This window comes from Amblyraja radiata, chromosome 24, assembly GCF_010909765.2.
Source record: "Amblyraja radiata isolate CabotCenter1 chromosome 24, sAmbRad1.1.pri, whole genome shotgun sequence".
Lineage (NCBI taxonomy): Eukaryota > Metazoa > Chordata > Chondrichthyes > Rajiformes > Rajidae > Amblyraja > Amblyraja radiata.
The window spans coordinates 6,389,630-6,405,560 of record NC_045979.1 but is presented as its reverse complement, the minus strand read 5'-3'; the positions used below and the strand labels follow the sequence as shown (position 1 = coordinate 6,405,560).

Here is a 15,931-nt window from a genome sequence, read left to right as displayed (position 1 = left end):
TGCTGACTCCTGTTTGGCAGGTGGGGGATGGAAGGGTGGAGATAACAATTATAACTGTCAGTTGGGGGGAGGATCTTCTGTAAACTGTGTAGGAAGGAACTGTGGATGCAGGCTTACCCCGAAGATACACACAAAATGCTGGAGTAACTCAGCGGAGCAGGCAGCATTTCTGAAGAGAATGAATGGGTGACATTTCGAGTCGACACCCTTCTTCAGAAAACCCGCTGAGTTGCTCCAGCATTTGTGTCAATTCTTTGTAAACTGTTCATTCCACCTAACTGCTATTTGCTAATCAAACCCTCCTCACCTGTATTAACCTATTATAGCTTGCCTGCTCTCTCCCCTTCCACCACCCCCCTCCATCCACCTTTTTATATTTTCCCTCTACTCGTTCAGTCTAGACAAAGGGTCTAGACCCAAAACGTTGGCTGTAAATTTCCCTCCACATTTGCAGCCTGGATTGATAATATAGTACACTAGTTTTAAGAATCAGTCTATCAACTGGGCAATCAGTTGAATATATGGAAGTGAACTGTATATAATCTGTAGCACTAGCTGACCTAAAGCTGGATTTTTTCATCCTATTCCACTAGTTTTCATCTGCGGGAGAATCTAGGACCAGAGATCATAACCTGATAATTAAAGGACGTTCCTTTAGGAAGGAGATGAGGAGGACTTTCTTTAGTCAGAGGGTGGTGAATCTGTGGAATTCATTGCCACAGACGGCTGTGGAGGTCAAATCAATGGATATTTTTAAGGGAGAGATAGATAGATTCTTGATTAGTACAGGTGTCAGGGGTTATGGGGGAGAAGGCAGGAGAATGGGGTTAAGAGGGAGAGATAAATCATCCATGATTGAATGGCAGAGTAGACCTGATGGGCCAAATGGCCTAATTCTGCTCCTTCCACTTATGAACATATTCATTACGGTAGAAATAATTCTTAATTCCTGTCAGTAATGATAGAGCTTCTTTCTTTATGTTCACAAGCTTATTCGTGTACTTTCTGGGCCAATAACACTAAGCGCTCTCCTGCTGTTGGAAAACTTAGGAATTTATTTATGAAAAAATAAATGCTTTAACTGTAATCACTCAGCACTCCCGTATTTGTAACATTTTCTAAATTTACTTAATGTACAGTATTTTCAATGCTACATCTACTGTGCTGAATAAAATTTGATGCAACCTCAGCACTGATCCATATACATAAACAAGATCTCATTGCACTGCAGTGGATTTGACAATTTGTTTGTTAATTACATTGTCAGACTTATGGAGATTCAAGTATAATATGCATCCTATTAGTCACAGTCTCGATATCAGATCTCTATATAAACAGCTACTGAATATATTGTTTCCACAACAATATAATGCTGTTCTTGGTTCCAATTACATATTCAAGTGCACTGGAGTGAACCAAGTACACTTCATGTCCAGAACGTTATGAATTATAAAATGGTGTCAGAATGATGTGTACCCTACCACATGCTGTGCCATAGGTATTAAATGAATTGTTCAGCATGGTGTACACAAATAGTTCATTTCAATGCACAATTCGGATAGTCTTGCTGGTGCTTCACAATGGGCTGGTTTCAATATATACATTGTGTTTAAGAAGGAACTGCAAATGCTGGAAAATCGAAGGTACACAAATTTCGGCCTGAAACGTTGCCTATCTCCTTCGCTCCATAGATGCTGCTGCACCCGCTGAGTTTCTCCAGCATTTTTGTGTACCTTCAATATATACATGCTATGTTCAGCATCATTTTCATCATCATATCTATATATCTATCTATGTATATGCTGTTATTGTCAGAATTTCAGTTGCAAATCTACGTCCCAGATCAAAATCCATGATACAACAGGATACAGGTTGCCTTCTTGTGATGCGAGCCTTGAAGCGCATTTCATACTCAGACGAAAGCAAGTCCCTTTCTCAAACCTTCAGAGCTTCAATGATGTATTCTTATCTAACACCAATTAACATCATCAGAGCTAAAGCTGTTAGAACAAGGCATGCATGTTGGAGTGACCCCCTGCTGTACGTAAAAGAATCAAAATCATTGTAAGATGAAAGAGTTATACATAAATCCCTTCTTGGTTAAAAGTGGAGATCAATGAGCTCTGAAGATCCTTGGTTTTGGCAGGAAGCATGTCACGCTTGAGGGAGTCAAGATGGAAATGAGGATCTGTGGAAGAAGAGAACAAAGGTAGATAAAAATACACCCTACATTCATACAAGAAACGAGTCATCAAAGAATTAAAAGAGAAGGTACAGAGAATGTTTACAAGGATGTTGCCAGGGCTGGAGGGTCTGAGCTATAGGGAGAGGTTGAGCAGGCGGGACTCTATTCCTTGGAGCGCAGGAGGATGAGGGGTGATATTGATGGAAAATCATGAGAGGAATAGATCAGGTGGGCCCAGAGTCACTTGCCCAGAGTAAGTGAATCGAGGACCAGCGAACATAGGTTTAAGGTGAAGGGGAAAAGATTTTATGGGAATCTGTGGGGTAACATTTTTGCACAAAGGGTTGTGGGTGTATGGAACAAGCTGCCAGGGGAGGTAGTTGAAGCAGGGACTATCCCAACATTTAAGAAACAGTTAGACAGGTACATGGATAGGACACATTTGGAGGGATGTGACCAAACGCCGCGGGCAGGTGGGACGAGTGGAGCTGGGACATGTTGGCCAGTGTGGGCAAGTTGGGGTGAAGGGCCTGTTTCCATACTGTATCACTCTGACTATATTTCCTTAATTCTGAACTGTAATTTGAACAAAAGACAACTTTAAATAGCTATTTAAACCAACCTTATTGATTGGATCATTACAGCCAGGTCCAAGCCAGGTCTCAAATCACCATGGAGATAGAAATATGTCCATGTCCTTTTTGAACTCCCATTGTACTTACTTGTACTTCTTTGTACAAAACTCTTGTGAATTGATGCATTAACCTGGCATGTACATCAAAGAGGCTGAACTTCAGGAATATTGGATCATGTGTCGAGACTTAATGATGTAAAGTAAAGATTTGTCTGAGATACTAGAAATCTATTACAGTGGAGAGGTACCCTGAACCAACATCTCAAAACGGGGGAAGAGAAACTGTTGAAAGCAGCGGCAGACAAGCGGGCACGTAGAGAGGAGCGCAGCAACTTCAACAAACCAGAGACCACACACAAATGTGACCTTTGCCACAGAGACTGTCACTCCCGCATTGGTCTCTTCAGCCACAAACGACGCTGCTCCAGCCAAGGTTTGGAGCAAGCAGCCAACAACTAGGATGCATCACCCATGGTCAGTCATGACCGAGGCGGGCCTACGATTACAACCTAAAGAAGTGCAACCTATAATAATGCACTGTAAATATTCACAACAGGCCAGATTTTACTGTAAGTGGAAATCGAATGATTCACACATTTCACAGGCTTTTATTTTCCCATGTGCTTCCTATCAGGATTTGTGTGGAAACGTGCTCTCTGCAGGATTTCCAAATTCATTTCCAAATTCATTTTTGGGATCCAAGTGAACAAACAAATGTGTGACCCAGACCAATTAGAATAATAATTATTGAAAAACATGTTACCAGGATGTGCTAATTATGCTCTTAGTTCAGTCAAATCGGAGGATACAAAGGCACCATGGCCACTCCTCCCCTTTCCCATCAGGCAAAGGGTATAGAATGTGAAAACGCACACCTCCAGATTCAGGGACAGTTTCTTCCCAGCTTTTATCAGTCAACTTAATCATCCTACCTCAACCAGAGAGCAGTGCTGAACAACTATCTTTGGTGACCGTCGGGTAATCCTTGATCAGACTTTGCTGGCTTTACCTTGCACTAAACGTTATTCCCTTATCATGCATCTATACACTGTAAATGGCTTGACTGGAATCATGTATTGTCTTTCTGCTGACTGGACAGCACACAGCAAAAACCTTTCACTGTAGCTTGGTACACATGACAATAAACTAAACTGACTGAAAAAAAAAAAGCCTGCAAGAGAACGTGTATGGCTAATGTGAATGAGCACATGGTATAGTGTGTGAAAAATGAATCTCTTTGGTTGAAATAATTTATTTCTTGAATGGTGGGACACTTATAAATGTCCCACAGGGTGATCTTGCTAATCTGGTTCACAGAATGTTAATTTGCAAGAAATTAGGAAGACAAATGGAAATGTTTGGGACATTAGAGCTTTTATTGCAAGGTGTTTTGGGTATACTGTAAAAGTGAGGAAGTCTTGCTGAAATTGTATAGGATTTTAATGCGCCTTCAACTTTGATCTCCATCTCGGTGGAAGGATTTCCTGACATCGATGTGAGTGCATCGCAGACACGATGGATCAGTGGCTGACGATATGCTTCAAAGTAAATGTAGTAAACCCATGTGGTTTCAATGAGACACATGAGATTCTGAGAGGAATTGTTTCCTCCAGCTGAAGAATTCAAAACTAGAACATAGAACAGTACAGCACAAGAACAGGCCCTTCAGCCCACAATGTCTGTGCCAAACAGGACGCCAAATTAAACTAATCCCATCTGCCTGCTCATGATCCATTACCTGCATAATCAATGCACGTATTAAAAAGCCTCTCAAACTCCACCATTGTTGCTGCTTGCACCATCATTCCCAGCAGCATGTTCCAGATACCTAACACCCACCGCATAAAGAAACTTTCCCCGCAAAAAATAGAGGGGGAATAGATGTTTTAAAAATCTGCCATTTAACAGTGAGATGAGAACACCATCTCCACAAAGGTTTGTAAATCTGTGGAATTCTCTATTTCCAGCAGAATGGATTTTAGCTGTTGAGTATTTTCAAGACTGAGAGATTAGATTTTGACCTTTCCATAAATTGGCGGGTGCACCATTTGGGAATCAAAATGGATGAGGCAGGATTATTAAATGATGGGTAAGTTTGACAGTCAGTAAGGCATTCTCTTGATCCAATTTCTCCTGTTCGCACTCACCTATGACCTCAGTACATCCCTCCTGTGCAGGGAGGATGCTGATCTTAGTGCCTGTCCGCTGAATGAACTGGAGGAGGTTTGCCTGGCGGAGCTCTTTGGTCAGATCTTCCAGTTCACAGTGTTTCCTCTGCATGAGGGAAAAATAAGTTGTTAGTTTAGTTTAGTGATACAGCGAGGAAACAGGCTCTTTGGCTCATCGAGTCCACACCGACCAGCAATCGCCGCGCTCACTAGGGACAATTTTACATTTATACCAAGCCAATTAACCTACAAACCTATACATCTTTGGAGTGTGGGAGCAAACCAAATATCTCGGAGAAAACCCAAGCAGGTCACGCAGAACATACAAACTCCGTACAGACAGCACCCGTGTTCAGGAACGAACCCGGGTCTCTAGCACTGTAAGACTGTAGCTAGCACTGGGCCACTGTGCCAGAATGAATAGGGTGAGCAAAGTCTCTCATCACCAGAATGGTAGCAGGACTCAGTGTTTTTAACACAAAGATTACAGATAATTTTGTAAAATATGAGACCACGTAAGGCCCTGTTATGACTAGCACAAAGATAACACGCCCGACATCTTGTAAGTAAGCTTTAATCTGAACAACCTACGGAAACTTCTCGAAGGTCACCTGACCTCAATCACGAGGCACAGGCATTTATATTAAAGGGCACTGGCATTTATATTACATATACATCACATCTCCCCCTTTACTTTAATTACAATTCTCCCCCTTCCCTTAAATTACCTAACATCTCCCCCTTCAACGTTGGTCAAAACTAATAACTTGAACCTTTAATCAATTTAATGTGGATAAAGTACCCCAAATAACACAATGCTCTTCATACTACAAAACTATAAAATAATTGCCCAACAATTTTACATAACAAGTCAAGTTGGGGGTTTTGACAATCGCCCACTTCTCGTGCAAGTCGTATTTCCAACTCGTTCTGTGTCGTATTTCTGTTGTGTGCGAGTGTGGCTTGGCTCGCTTTGAGCCGATTCCCCCACCACAGAACCTTGTGATGCGGGCTGTGATAGTTCTCTTGAATCTGGGAGACTAGCTCCTTCTGGGAGAGGGGTTCCTCCTTGTGGGAGAGTGTTCGCACTTGTCTGCTGCGTGTTGCCAGGGCATGGCTCAGCTGCTTCGTGCGCAGGTCTATGTCCTTCCTGTTTCTTCAGAACTCAGTACCGCCCGGTGTAGAGATGACGTAGCTCTGAGGGGACAGGTTTTCTCTTGCAATACGGCCACGTTGCCACTCGGTTGGTTTGGCATGAAACCTGTTGTTGTTGCTCCAGGCGTGGCAGCGGCTCGGCGCTTGCCTTCTCATTGAAGTATGCTGCACAACTGTCCCCATTCATGCATTGACTCAATCACAGCATCAGTCACGGTGTCAATGTAGAAGACATCAACATCGTCGTTCACTGCCTCAGGCAGCAGTGAAGTGTTCATCTGGAACTCAACGTCGCGGACGTCACGGCTCCAGTCCCCGGCCTTTTGTCTGATTAGTCGGTCATATTGTCGGGGACGTGGGCGGCTGTTGGGCGCTCTATTTACCGGGCAGTCGGGGGATCTGGAAAGATGTCCAATCTCTCCGCATGTATAACATCTCATGTACTGAGCAGGGCAGTAGTTGTCTTTATGCCTGCGGGTGCATGAGCGGCAGATGGTATCCTTACCAGAATCACTGATTTCTGTCTGTGGTTGTCTGGGTCGCGAATCCCTGCCTCGGCCCCATGGCCGACTGGCACTGTCCCATTTCACGTAATCAACAGTCTCTTCGGTGTCGATGGCGGTTGGGGCAATCTGCTTCATCTGTTCAGCTGCTGCTTCAGCTATCAGACACATGTCACTGCATTTTTCCAGTGTTAAATCATTGCATTGTAGTAGTTTTTCCTGGAGTGGCTGGCTGGTGATGCCGCAGACAATTCTTTCTCACAGCAATGAGTCATGGATAATGCCAAACTCGCAATCTTTGGCTAAAGACTTCACTGCAGTCAGGTAGCTGGAGAAGGTCTCCCCTCGCCGCTGATTACGTGTATTTAAAGACATATCTTGAGGCAGTTAAGTTCTTTTTTGGTTCACAGTATGTCTGAAACTTATTCTTCAGCGGTTGTATTTTGTCAGTTTCTTCCTGGGCAAACTCAAAGGTCTCATAAATCTCCTGAGCTGCCGGCCCGGCTACGTGGAAGAATTTAGCACAGCGAATTTTATCTGGTTTATTTGTTAGTTCTGTTGCCGCCTTGTAGAGCTGGAATGCCCTTATCCAGTCCTTATAATTCTTGGCCAAGTTTCCTTGCATGGAGCGTGGCCCCGGAGGCTTGAGTCCTGCCATTCTTTACTTAAGTTTGTATCCCACTTCTGACACCATGTAAAGTTTGAGACCACGTAAGGCCCTGTTGTGACTAGCACAAAGACAACACGTCCGACATCTTGTAAGTAAGCTTTAATCTGAACAACCCACGAAAACCTCTCGAAGGTCACGTGACCTCAATCACGAGGCACAAGCATTTATATTAGGGGCACTGGCATTTATATTACATATACATCACAATTTACTTCCTTACATTTTACAAATGGAAAGAGTATGTTGGTTGAATTGTACACAATGTTATAAGATCTGTTAGAGCAGATGTGGGGAAATTATTTTGTTTGCTGGGAAAGTAAATGAAAGGAAGTCTTGTGTGGCTCTCACACAATCTTGTAGCCTTCACAAACTTTTGTTCAGCTAAAGTATGAACATTACTGTAACAGAAACAAAACAGCCCATTTTATACAGCAAACTCACACTAACAATGACCTGAAACTGACTGAGGTATAAATATTGCTCATGATATTGAGAGAATTCCCTTCACCACTTTGAAATATATAGGATGTATGTTCTATTAATTCTAAATCAGCACACAGGATTTCATTCTAAACCTTTATCTTCTTCCCCCTCCCCCTTCCTTTCCCCTCCCCCTCTTCCCCACCCCTTTCCACCTCCATTCCCTCTATCCCCTCTCCCTTTTCCCTTCCACCTTCCCCCATCCCTTAACCCCTCCCCCATTTCCCCTCCACTGTCCCCCACAAAAATCTGCTCCTCCAGTAGCGTAGAACTTCCTCAGTTTCAAACCAATTTTGCTCATGCTATCATGGCGAGCTTGTATTCACAGGGTTCTGCAAAGACATGAGAGTGCATCCACTGAGCTCCACCTGGCACATTTCTTAAATCAGGAACAAGCGAATAAAGTCATATTAGAGGCAGGCCACTCAGAATGAAAATTGCACTGCACTTCTTCACATAAAGATTAGTGAAAATGTAGGACTCCCTCCACAGAGCTATGAATATCAAGGCTACTTGGAGCTTAGAAACTGAATAAGATTGAAGAAGCCACGACATTTCGAACAAAGAATGTGAATGTGGTTGTTGGTTGGTAAATCAGCCCGGGAGGCTCCATATCCTGGTTTTGTTTCTACATTACAGAACTGAAAGGACAATACTTGATTCTTTCCAATCTAGTTTTCCATTGGAATCTTCTTATGGAGAACATTCCTGGTGATAGGGTAGTGAAGGCAGTCATGATTTACGAGGTCTATCCAAGATCAAAGGGAATGCCACAAATCGCTGGAGTAATTCAGTGGGTCAAGCAGCCTCTCTGGAGAACATAGATAGGTGAGGTCTCAGGAGGGGACCCTTCTTCAGTCTTCAGCAGCAGGAAGAAGGGCCCCGACCCCAAACATCACCTACCCATGTTCTCCAGAGATGCTGCTTGACCCGCTGAGTCACTCCAGCATACTGTGTCCTTCGTTGGTAAGACAGCATCTGCAAATACATTATTAATGGAATGCAATTGCCCAAATTGCCAGGCTGCTTTACACCAGCTGATTTTCCTTTCCATGGAAATCAGGATATACATATCCCTAAATATGCACTTTTAATAAGTCTGGAGAGTTTGGTCTGGGGTTTGTCAGCTGCTGTGGGAGACTGGTGCACGGACATCCCATCATTCAGGCTTCATTCATGCATTAGCCTAATTAATTTTAATTCTCTGCAAGTAATCCCACCACAGCACATGCTACTCATTGAGATACCTAGATAGACTCATATGATGAAGTACTATAATAACTAGCACAGCAAATAATGACACCACTGAGTTTTTAAAGGTACTAATCTTGCTAAATATTGACCTGAGACACCACATAGCAGATTCTTTTACTGAGGTGTAATTATTTAATTCAGGCTCAATGACATAATTCTCTATTGAGTTGTCATCTCAATGACCTTCAGCCTTCAAATAAACTCAATCAATTTGCATGTGTGAAAAAAATCAGAATCCAAATATATATGTTGTAAAATATTCCCCTGAGTTGCAGACAGCAGTATCTGGGAATTTAATCTTTAATTCCCAAGGAATCCAGAACAGTTCCGGTAAGCTAATGTCCTAGCAGTCCACAAACAAGTCAACAATTAACTGCCAAGGTTTCATACACCAGGAAGTTGTTTAGTGCCCTGAGGAATGATTGGAAACAAACTCTTGATAGATCATATTGTCAGCCTTTAACAAAATGTATCCCATATATAGTTACAGTTTACAGCGTGGAAATAGGCCTTTCGGCCCACAGAGTCTGCGCCGACCAGTAATCCCTGTACAATAACACCTTCCTACACTCTAGGGCAACGTTGCTCAACCGGGGTTCCCCGGAACGCCAGGATTCCGCGAGTGGTCGCTAGGGGTTCCGAGACAAATAGTGATAAATAGGCTAATCATATGTAAATGCATTTTTGAGTCATTTTTGTGTTTAATTTCATGTTCATAATTTTATTATACACGTACGGCATATTTAACTACGCCTATTTAGCATATTTAGCAACGTCTATACGTCGCCAGTTTGAAATGGCCTTCAGTGGTCAGTGGACAGGAGCCGTACGTGACGGATTTGTGTATCATCAAGTGACTCACTCGAGTACAGACACATGCACGGTCTCCATCAGTCCTGTCTGTGCTACCTGGTGTGCAGGTACCGTCCCTCATTCACCCACGTTATTTAATAATTTTTACCCATCATTTAGGGATGTTATATGAATTTTTAAAATGTAAGTATGTTTATGCGTATTTTTGTTAGTTTATCAAAAGTTTATGTATGTTTTTGTTAGTTTATGAAAAGTTTATGTTTTGCTTCAGTTTTGAACAAGCAGTTTGATTTCAATTTTTTTTTGCATCGTCAATAAACGTGAAAAATGTGCGTTATTTTTTGCTTAAACCAGTTATCAGAAAAATATATTATGTTTGCCTTATGAACTTTAAGTTTATGAAAGAGAAAGAAAGAGATGAATAAAGATATAGAATAAGTTTTATGTAGGGGTTCTCTGAGAGATGAAAATTATTAAAATGGGTTCCACAAGGGTAAAAAGGTTGAGAAACGCTGCTCTAGGGACAATTTACAATCTTTTCCCAAAACTAATTAGCCTGTAAACCTGTACGTCTTTGGCAGGTGGGGGGGAAACCGGAGCACCCGGAGAAAATCCACGCAGCTCACAGGGGAGAATGTACAAACTTCATACAGACAGCTCCCGTAGTCAGGATTGAATCCAGGTCTCTGGCACTGTAAGGCAGCAACTCTACTGCTGCGCCACCTTGCATTCAATCAAATTCAAATTCAAATTCACATTTATTGTCACCAATTAAGATACAGTGATATTTGAGTTACCATGCAGCCATACAATTAAAAGAGCACAACACAATTAAAAGAATTATAGAAACTAACATAAACATCCACCACAGTGATCACTGTGATGGAAGGCAATAACATTCAGTCAGACTTCCTCAAGAGGATTTGAGTACATTTTGCTCCAATTATTTAGAATCCTACTGCTGCTGCACCTGGAATATTGTGTACAAATGTGTTATTGCTGCAATTTACACTTGGTAAATTTAGTTCTATTGACGTTCATTAGAAGTGAATGTTGGGAGGTGAGTATCACCTTGTTTGCACCCAGTAAATGGTGAATTTTCCCCTCACTGTTAATGCGTTTAAGGAAGGAACTGCAGATGCTGGTTTAAACCGAAGATAGACACAAAATGCTGGAGTAAGTCAGCGGGTCAGGCAGCATCTCTGGAGAGAAGGAATGGGTCGAGACCCTTCTGCAGACTCAAGAGGATTTGAGTACATTTTGCTCCAATTATTTAGAGTCCTACTGCTACTGCACCTGGAATTTGTTTTCCATGTTTACAGAAAGGTATATTGCAAAAAAGGGAATGCAGCCAAGATTTACAAGGTTGATTCATAGGATGGTGGGTCTGTAGTGTGAGACATTAAGCAGAAAGAGATAAAATTCTCTTGAGGTTAGAAGTCTAACGTGGGATCTCATTAAAATGTACAATATTCTTGCAAGACTCGATGGAATAGATGTGAAATGGATCTTCCATCTGGTGAGGTGTCTGGTCTTAATATAAAAAGTCAGTCATTCAGGATAGAGAAAATAAAAAATATTCCTATATCTGTTAGTGCCCTTAATGTGGTGATACATAAGCAAATAATTTCACTGTGACTTGTCATATGTGACAATAAAGTGTTCATTCGTTCATTCATAATGAATTTTGGGGCTTCTCTACCCAAGAGGCTCAGTTGAATAAATTCAACGCAGTGTTCTCATGTTACAACAAACAAGAGACTTGAGGAGAATGATACTTGAAGTAAAATATTGCCCATGATCTTATTGAATGTCAGAGCATGTGGGGGACAGAGTGACCTATTTCTTGTGTTCTTGTTATGTTCAATATTTATGTAAAATCTTAGTAAATATAACTGCAGAATTGTGCTAACATTTGACTGGTTGTCTTATTTTTGCTCTCTACGGGAATTTGCAAGCATGTAACAAGACAATCCAAGGTCCTAGTTACACTATATTTAAAATAAACATCACCATAGTATACAATTTGTAGGTCTGTTGATTGCAGGCTGAATAGAATTGTCGTTTAAGATCTTAAGAGAAAAATATTAATCTTTTGTTAATAGCGCTGAATGAGTGTGGCAATATCTGCCACCATTTACACTTGGTAAATTTAATTCTATTGACCTTCATTAGAAGTGAATGTTGGGAGGTGAGTATCACCTTGTTTGCACCCAGTAAATGGTGAATTTTCCCCTCACTGTTAATGTGTTTAAGGAAGGAACTGCAGATGCTGGTTTAAACCGAAGATAGACACAAAATGCTGGAGTAACTCAGCGGGACAGGCAGCATTTCTGGAGAGAAGGAATTGTTCGAGACCCTTCTGCAGACTCTCAGACTGAAGAAGGGTCTCGACCCAAAACTTCACCCATTCGTTCTCTCCTGAGATGCTGCCTGTCCCGCTGAGTTCCTCCAATATTTTGTGTCTATCGACTATTAATGTGTTTAAGATGGATTTCTCTAACATTATAGCTCACACTGCCTCGCAATGTTTCACAAATTTGTATTGTTTCCAACTACCATGAGCTTTACAGATCGCTGAGAAGAGGTATTTACCTCCAAATCTGGCCTCATGTGTATCCATTACCACAGCCTAGTATAGGAAGTTTCAAAAATCACTCACTAGAATTTCTCTGCTGATCTCTTGCTTTTCTGTTCAGAAGCTTGTTAAAATTCACCTCTTTAACCAAATCATTGTCCTCTCTCCTCTTTTGACTTGGTCAGGATTGTGTAAACATGTTGGTCGATCAAACAATCTGATGAAGGGTCTCGACCCGAAGAGTCACAAATTCCGTTTATCCAGATATGCTATCTGACCTGCTGAGTTACTCCATCATATTGTGTCTATCTTGGGTCAAACTTCTGTCTGATTATCCTTGTGTGAGGCACTTAAGGGATGTCTTTATAATTATGGATAATGGATATCCGGCAACAAAGAAGGATAAGCCAGCAGTAGTATACGCTGTGATCTTATGTCATTTCATAACATTGAAACATTGAAAGAACATAAATGCCAGCTGTTGATATTTATATGAACACAGTGAGGAAGCAGAGGGAAAGAAATAAGGTTACAGTCCATAGACCGCAGTACAAATGCCCACCATGAGCTCTATGCGCGTTGGCCATCTCAGCCTTCCACTCAAACTCAGCCAGACGTAACTGTTAAGGATGAGCTGGGTGGCTAGTGCATGACTTATTGCCCAAGTCAGCAATGGTACAGTAGCTTCAGAGTTACAGACTCGTACAGCACGGAAATGGGTTCTCCAGCTCACTGAGTCTGTCATTTACCATCCATTTACTCAAATTCATCACTAGTCCATCATATTCTCCCCACCTTCTCATCACTATTCATTTACACGCTCAGTGTGATATACAGTGGACAATTAGCCCACCAATCTGCACACCTTTGGGATGTGGGAGAAAAAGAGCAGCTGGAGGAAGCCAACATGGGTACAGAGGGGACCTACAAACCCTGGAGCAGTCTACCAGCTGTGCCACTGTGCAACCCAGTTCCATATCCTGCCGCTCAGGTTTATACCAGTGAGGGCATGTTTATTGACCACAGCCCCACTCTTTTCAATGTGTGATCCCCACTCTGGGTAAAATGATAAGCAATAATTTGAGTTACTCTATTTTACTTTATTTTTATGCAAACAGTCAAAGACCTTCAGAGCAGACTGAGGTAGTGTATCAGGAAGTGCCATTGAAGGCATTGTTGGGAGCCCTCTCGACTTTTGAATTTGAATTGAATTGAATTGAATTGAATTGAATTGAATGCCTTTATTGTCATTCAGACCTTACGGTCTGAACGAAATTTCGTGCCTGCAGTCATACATACAATCATACAATAATAACAACACTAAACACAAATTAACATCCACCACAGTGTATCCTCCAAGCACTTCCTCACTGTGGTGGAGGCAAAATTCTTAGGGCTGCAGTGTCTTCCCTCCTCTTCTCCCTCTGCGCTGAGGCGATTCCCCACCGGGCGATGGTACAACAGTCCCGCGGCTCACCGAACCCCGCAACGGGCCGGCTCAAACACCGCGGCCCGGGGTGGTCGAAGCTGCCGCCCCCCAGTCCAACGGACGCAGCCACTGGCCCGCGGCTCAACCCCGGACTCAGGTCATAGCCGCCAGAACGCCGTCCCAGCCACTGGAGCACCGTTCCAGCGCCGAGCCGGATCGCCCTCACGTGAGTGCCGTTCCTCCCTCGAGCTGGGCCACTCCGACGGGAGCGCCGTTCCACCCTTGAGCTGGGCCACTCCGCCGGGAGTTCCGTTCCACCCTTGAGCTGGGCCACTCCGACGGGAGTTCCGTTCCACCCTCGGGCTGGGCCGCCCTCACGGGAGCGAGCCCAGTGCAAGTCCTGACTGGCTCTGCTTCCGGAGTCTCGAGGCCGCCAGCTCCGCCATCAGGCCTCAGCGCAGACGGAGGCAGAGAAGGGGGATACGATAAAAAAGTCGTATTCCCCCGAAGAGAGAGACAGCAAGCCCCGTTTCAACCCCCCACCCCCCCCCCCCCCACATAAACACAACCTAAAAAAACAAAAACTAACTAGATAAAACGAAAAAAAACAACATAAAAAAGTAAAGACAAACGGACTGCAGGCGAGCCGCAGCCGTTTACCAGCGCCGCCACTTCCGGATTCAAGGAAGTCTTTGGTGGGTATGGGCTATGTTTGTCCATCTGTATTCATTCTGGGCTAGAAGGCATTGCATGGCAAGTGTAGGCTGTTGATGAGTTTAGTTTAGAGATACAGCACAGACATAGGCCCTTCGGCCCACCGAGTCCGCACCGACCACCAATCCCCACACACTATCCTACACACATTACGGACAATTTACAATCGTACTATCCCAATTAACCTGTACATCTTTGGAATGTGGGAGGACACCGGAGATCCCGGAAAAAACCCACGCTGGTCACAGGGAGAAAGTACAAACAGACAAGCACCCATAGTCAGGATTGAACCCAGGCTTTTGGCGCAGTAAGGCAGCAACTCTATCGTGCTGCTCAGTGGAGTTGCACCAGTGGAGCAGAGTATTTCAGAAGAAGAGTCTCGACCCAAAACGTCACTTACTCCTTTTCTCGAGAGATGTTGCCTGGCCCGCTGAGTTACTCCAGCATTTGGTGTCTATATTCAATGTAAACCAGCATCTGTACCTCCTTCCCATACAGGGTATTACCAATATCTGAATAGTAGAGTTTAGAGAAGCATTAATGGTAGAAGAGAAAGGGACTGGCAAGTGCGTACAGCTTTATCTGAATTCAGAACGAAGCCTTGGCCTCAACTGTTGCAGTGATTGTTCATCATCTTCATAATAATGGTCTGATTACATTATTATTTAACTAACTGTGAAAATGGCCCCAAATTCCAGTGATCACAGCTGTGAATAGGGCCTTTAATGTAATGAGGAGCTGAACACACCAGCTTAGACCTAATCAGCTGTCCTTTAATCTCCTTTGTAAATCATGCATTGGATCTGAAAGTTAACTTTCCCCCATTACGATGTATAAATATATAATACTAAAGAATCTCATTTCATGGGCTAATGACAGGTCTGTTACTGGGCTCCTTATAACATGGAAGAAACCTTTGATGTAACCCTTCATTTTGAAAGGTTGCGTATAATGAACAATCAGTGCCGACTCATTTATTCTGACATCAGGCAGCTGATTAATAACATTATTCCAGTCAGGTAAAGAGTACAGAGATCTACAGGACATTGTGTTCACTTCATCCCCTGACGGGGAAGGGGAACCAAGATTTGGAATGGCTGGATGACCGACGGACTTGCTGGAAATGTTGCAAGTTTGTGAAACATGGGGAAAGCAGTGTGAGCTTGTTCATCACAATTGTTTTTACTGAATCTGATGAAAGTAATTACATGTTTCTGCAGTATCCTCCAAGAGTAGCTGACATCACAAAGCTCACAGCCATTGTGCCAATTTGAAGAACAGAAACTGTCCTTAAGGGCCTGTCCCACTTGGCGATTTATTCAGCGACTGACGTATCAGGTCACCGAAA

At 43.0% G+C, this 15,931-nt stretch overlaps 1 protein-coding gene across 1 annotated transcript in view; it reads right to left on the bottom strand.

Annotated features, from left to right (window-relative positions):
- Positions 1-1,740: 1,740 nt before the first annotated feature.
- The window catches only part of LOC116986721 (ras association domain-containing protein 8-like), a 28,853-nt gene continuing 14,662 nt past the window's right edge, over positions 1,741-15,931 (bottom strand). Inside the window, exons 3-4 of the mRNA XM_033042322.1 lie at positions 4,967-5,093; positions 1,741-2,188 (exon numbers count right to left, since the gene is read on the bottom strand). Coding sequence (XP_032898213.1) covers positions 2,079-2,188; positions 4,967-5,093 — 237 coding nt within the window. The 3' untranslated portion in view covers positions 1,741-2,078. The remainder of the gene's footprint in view (positions 2,189-4,966; positions 5,094-15,931) is intronic.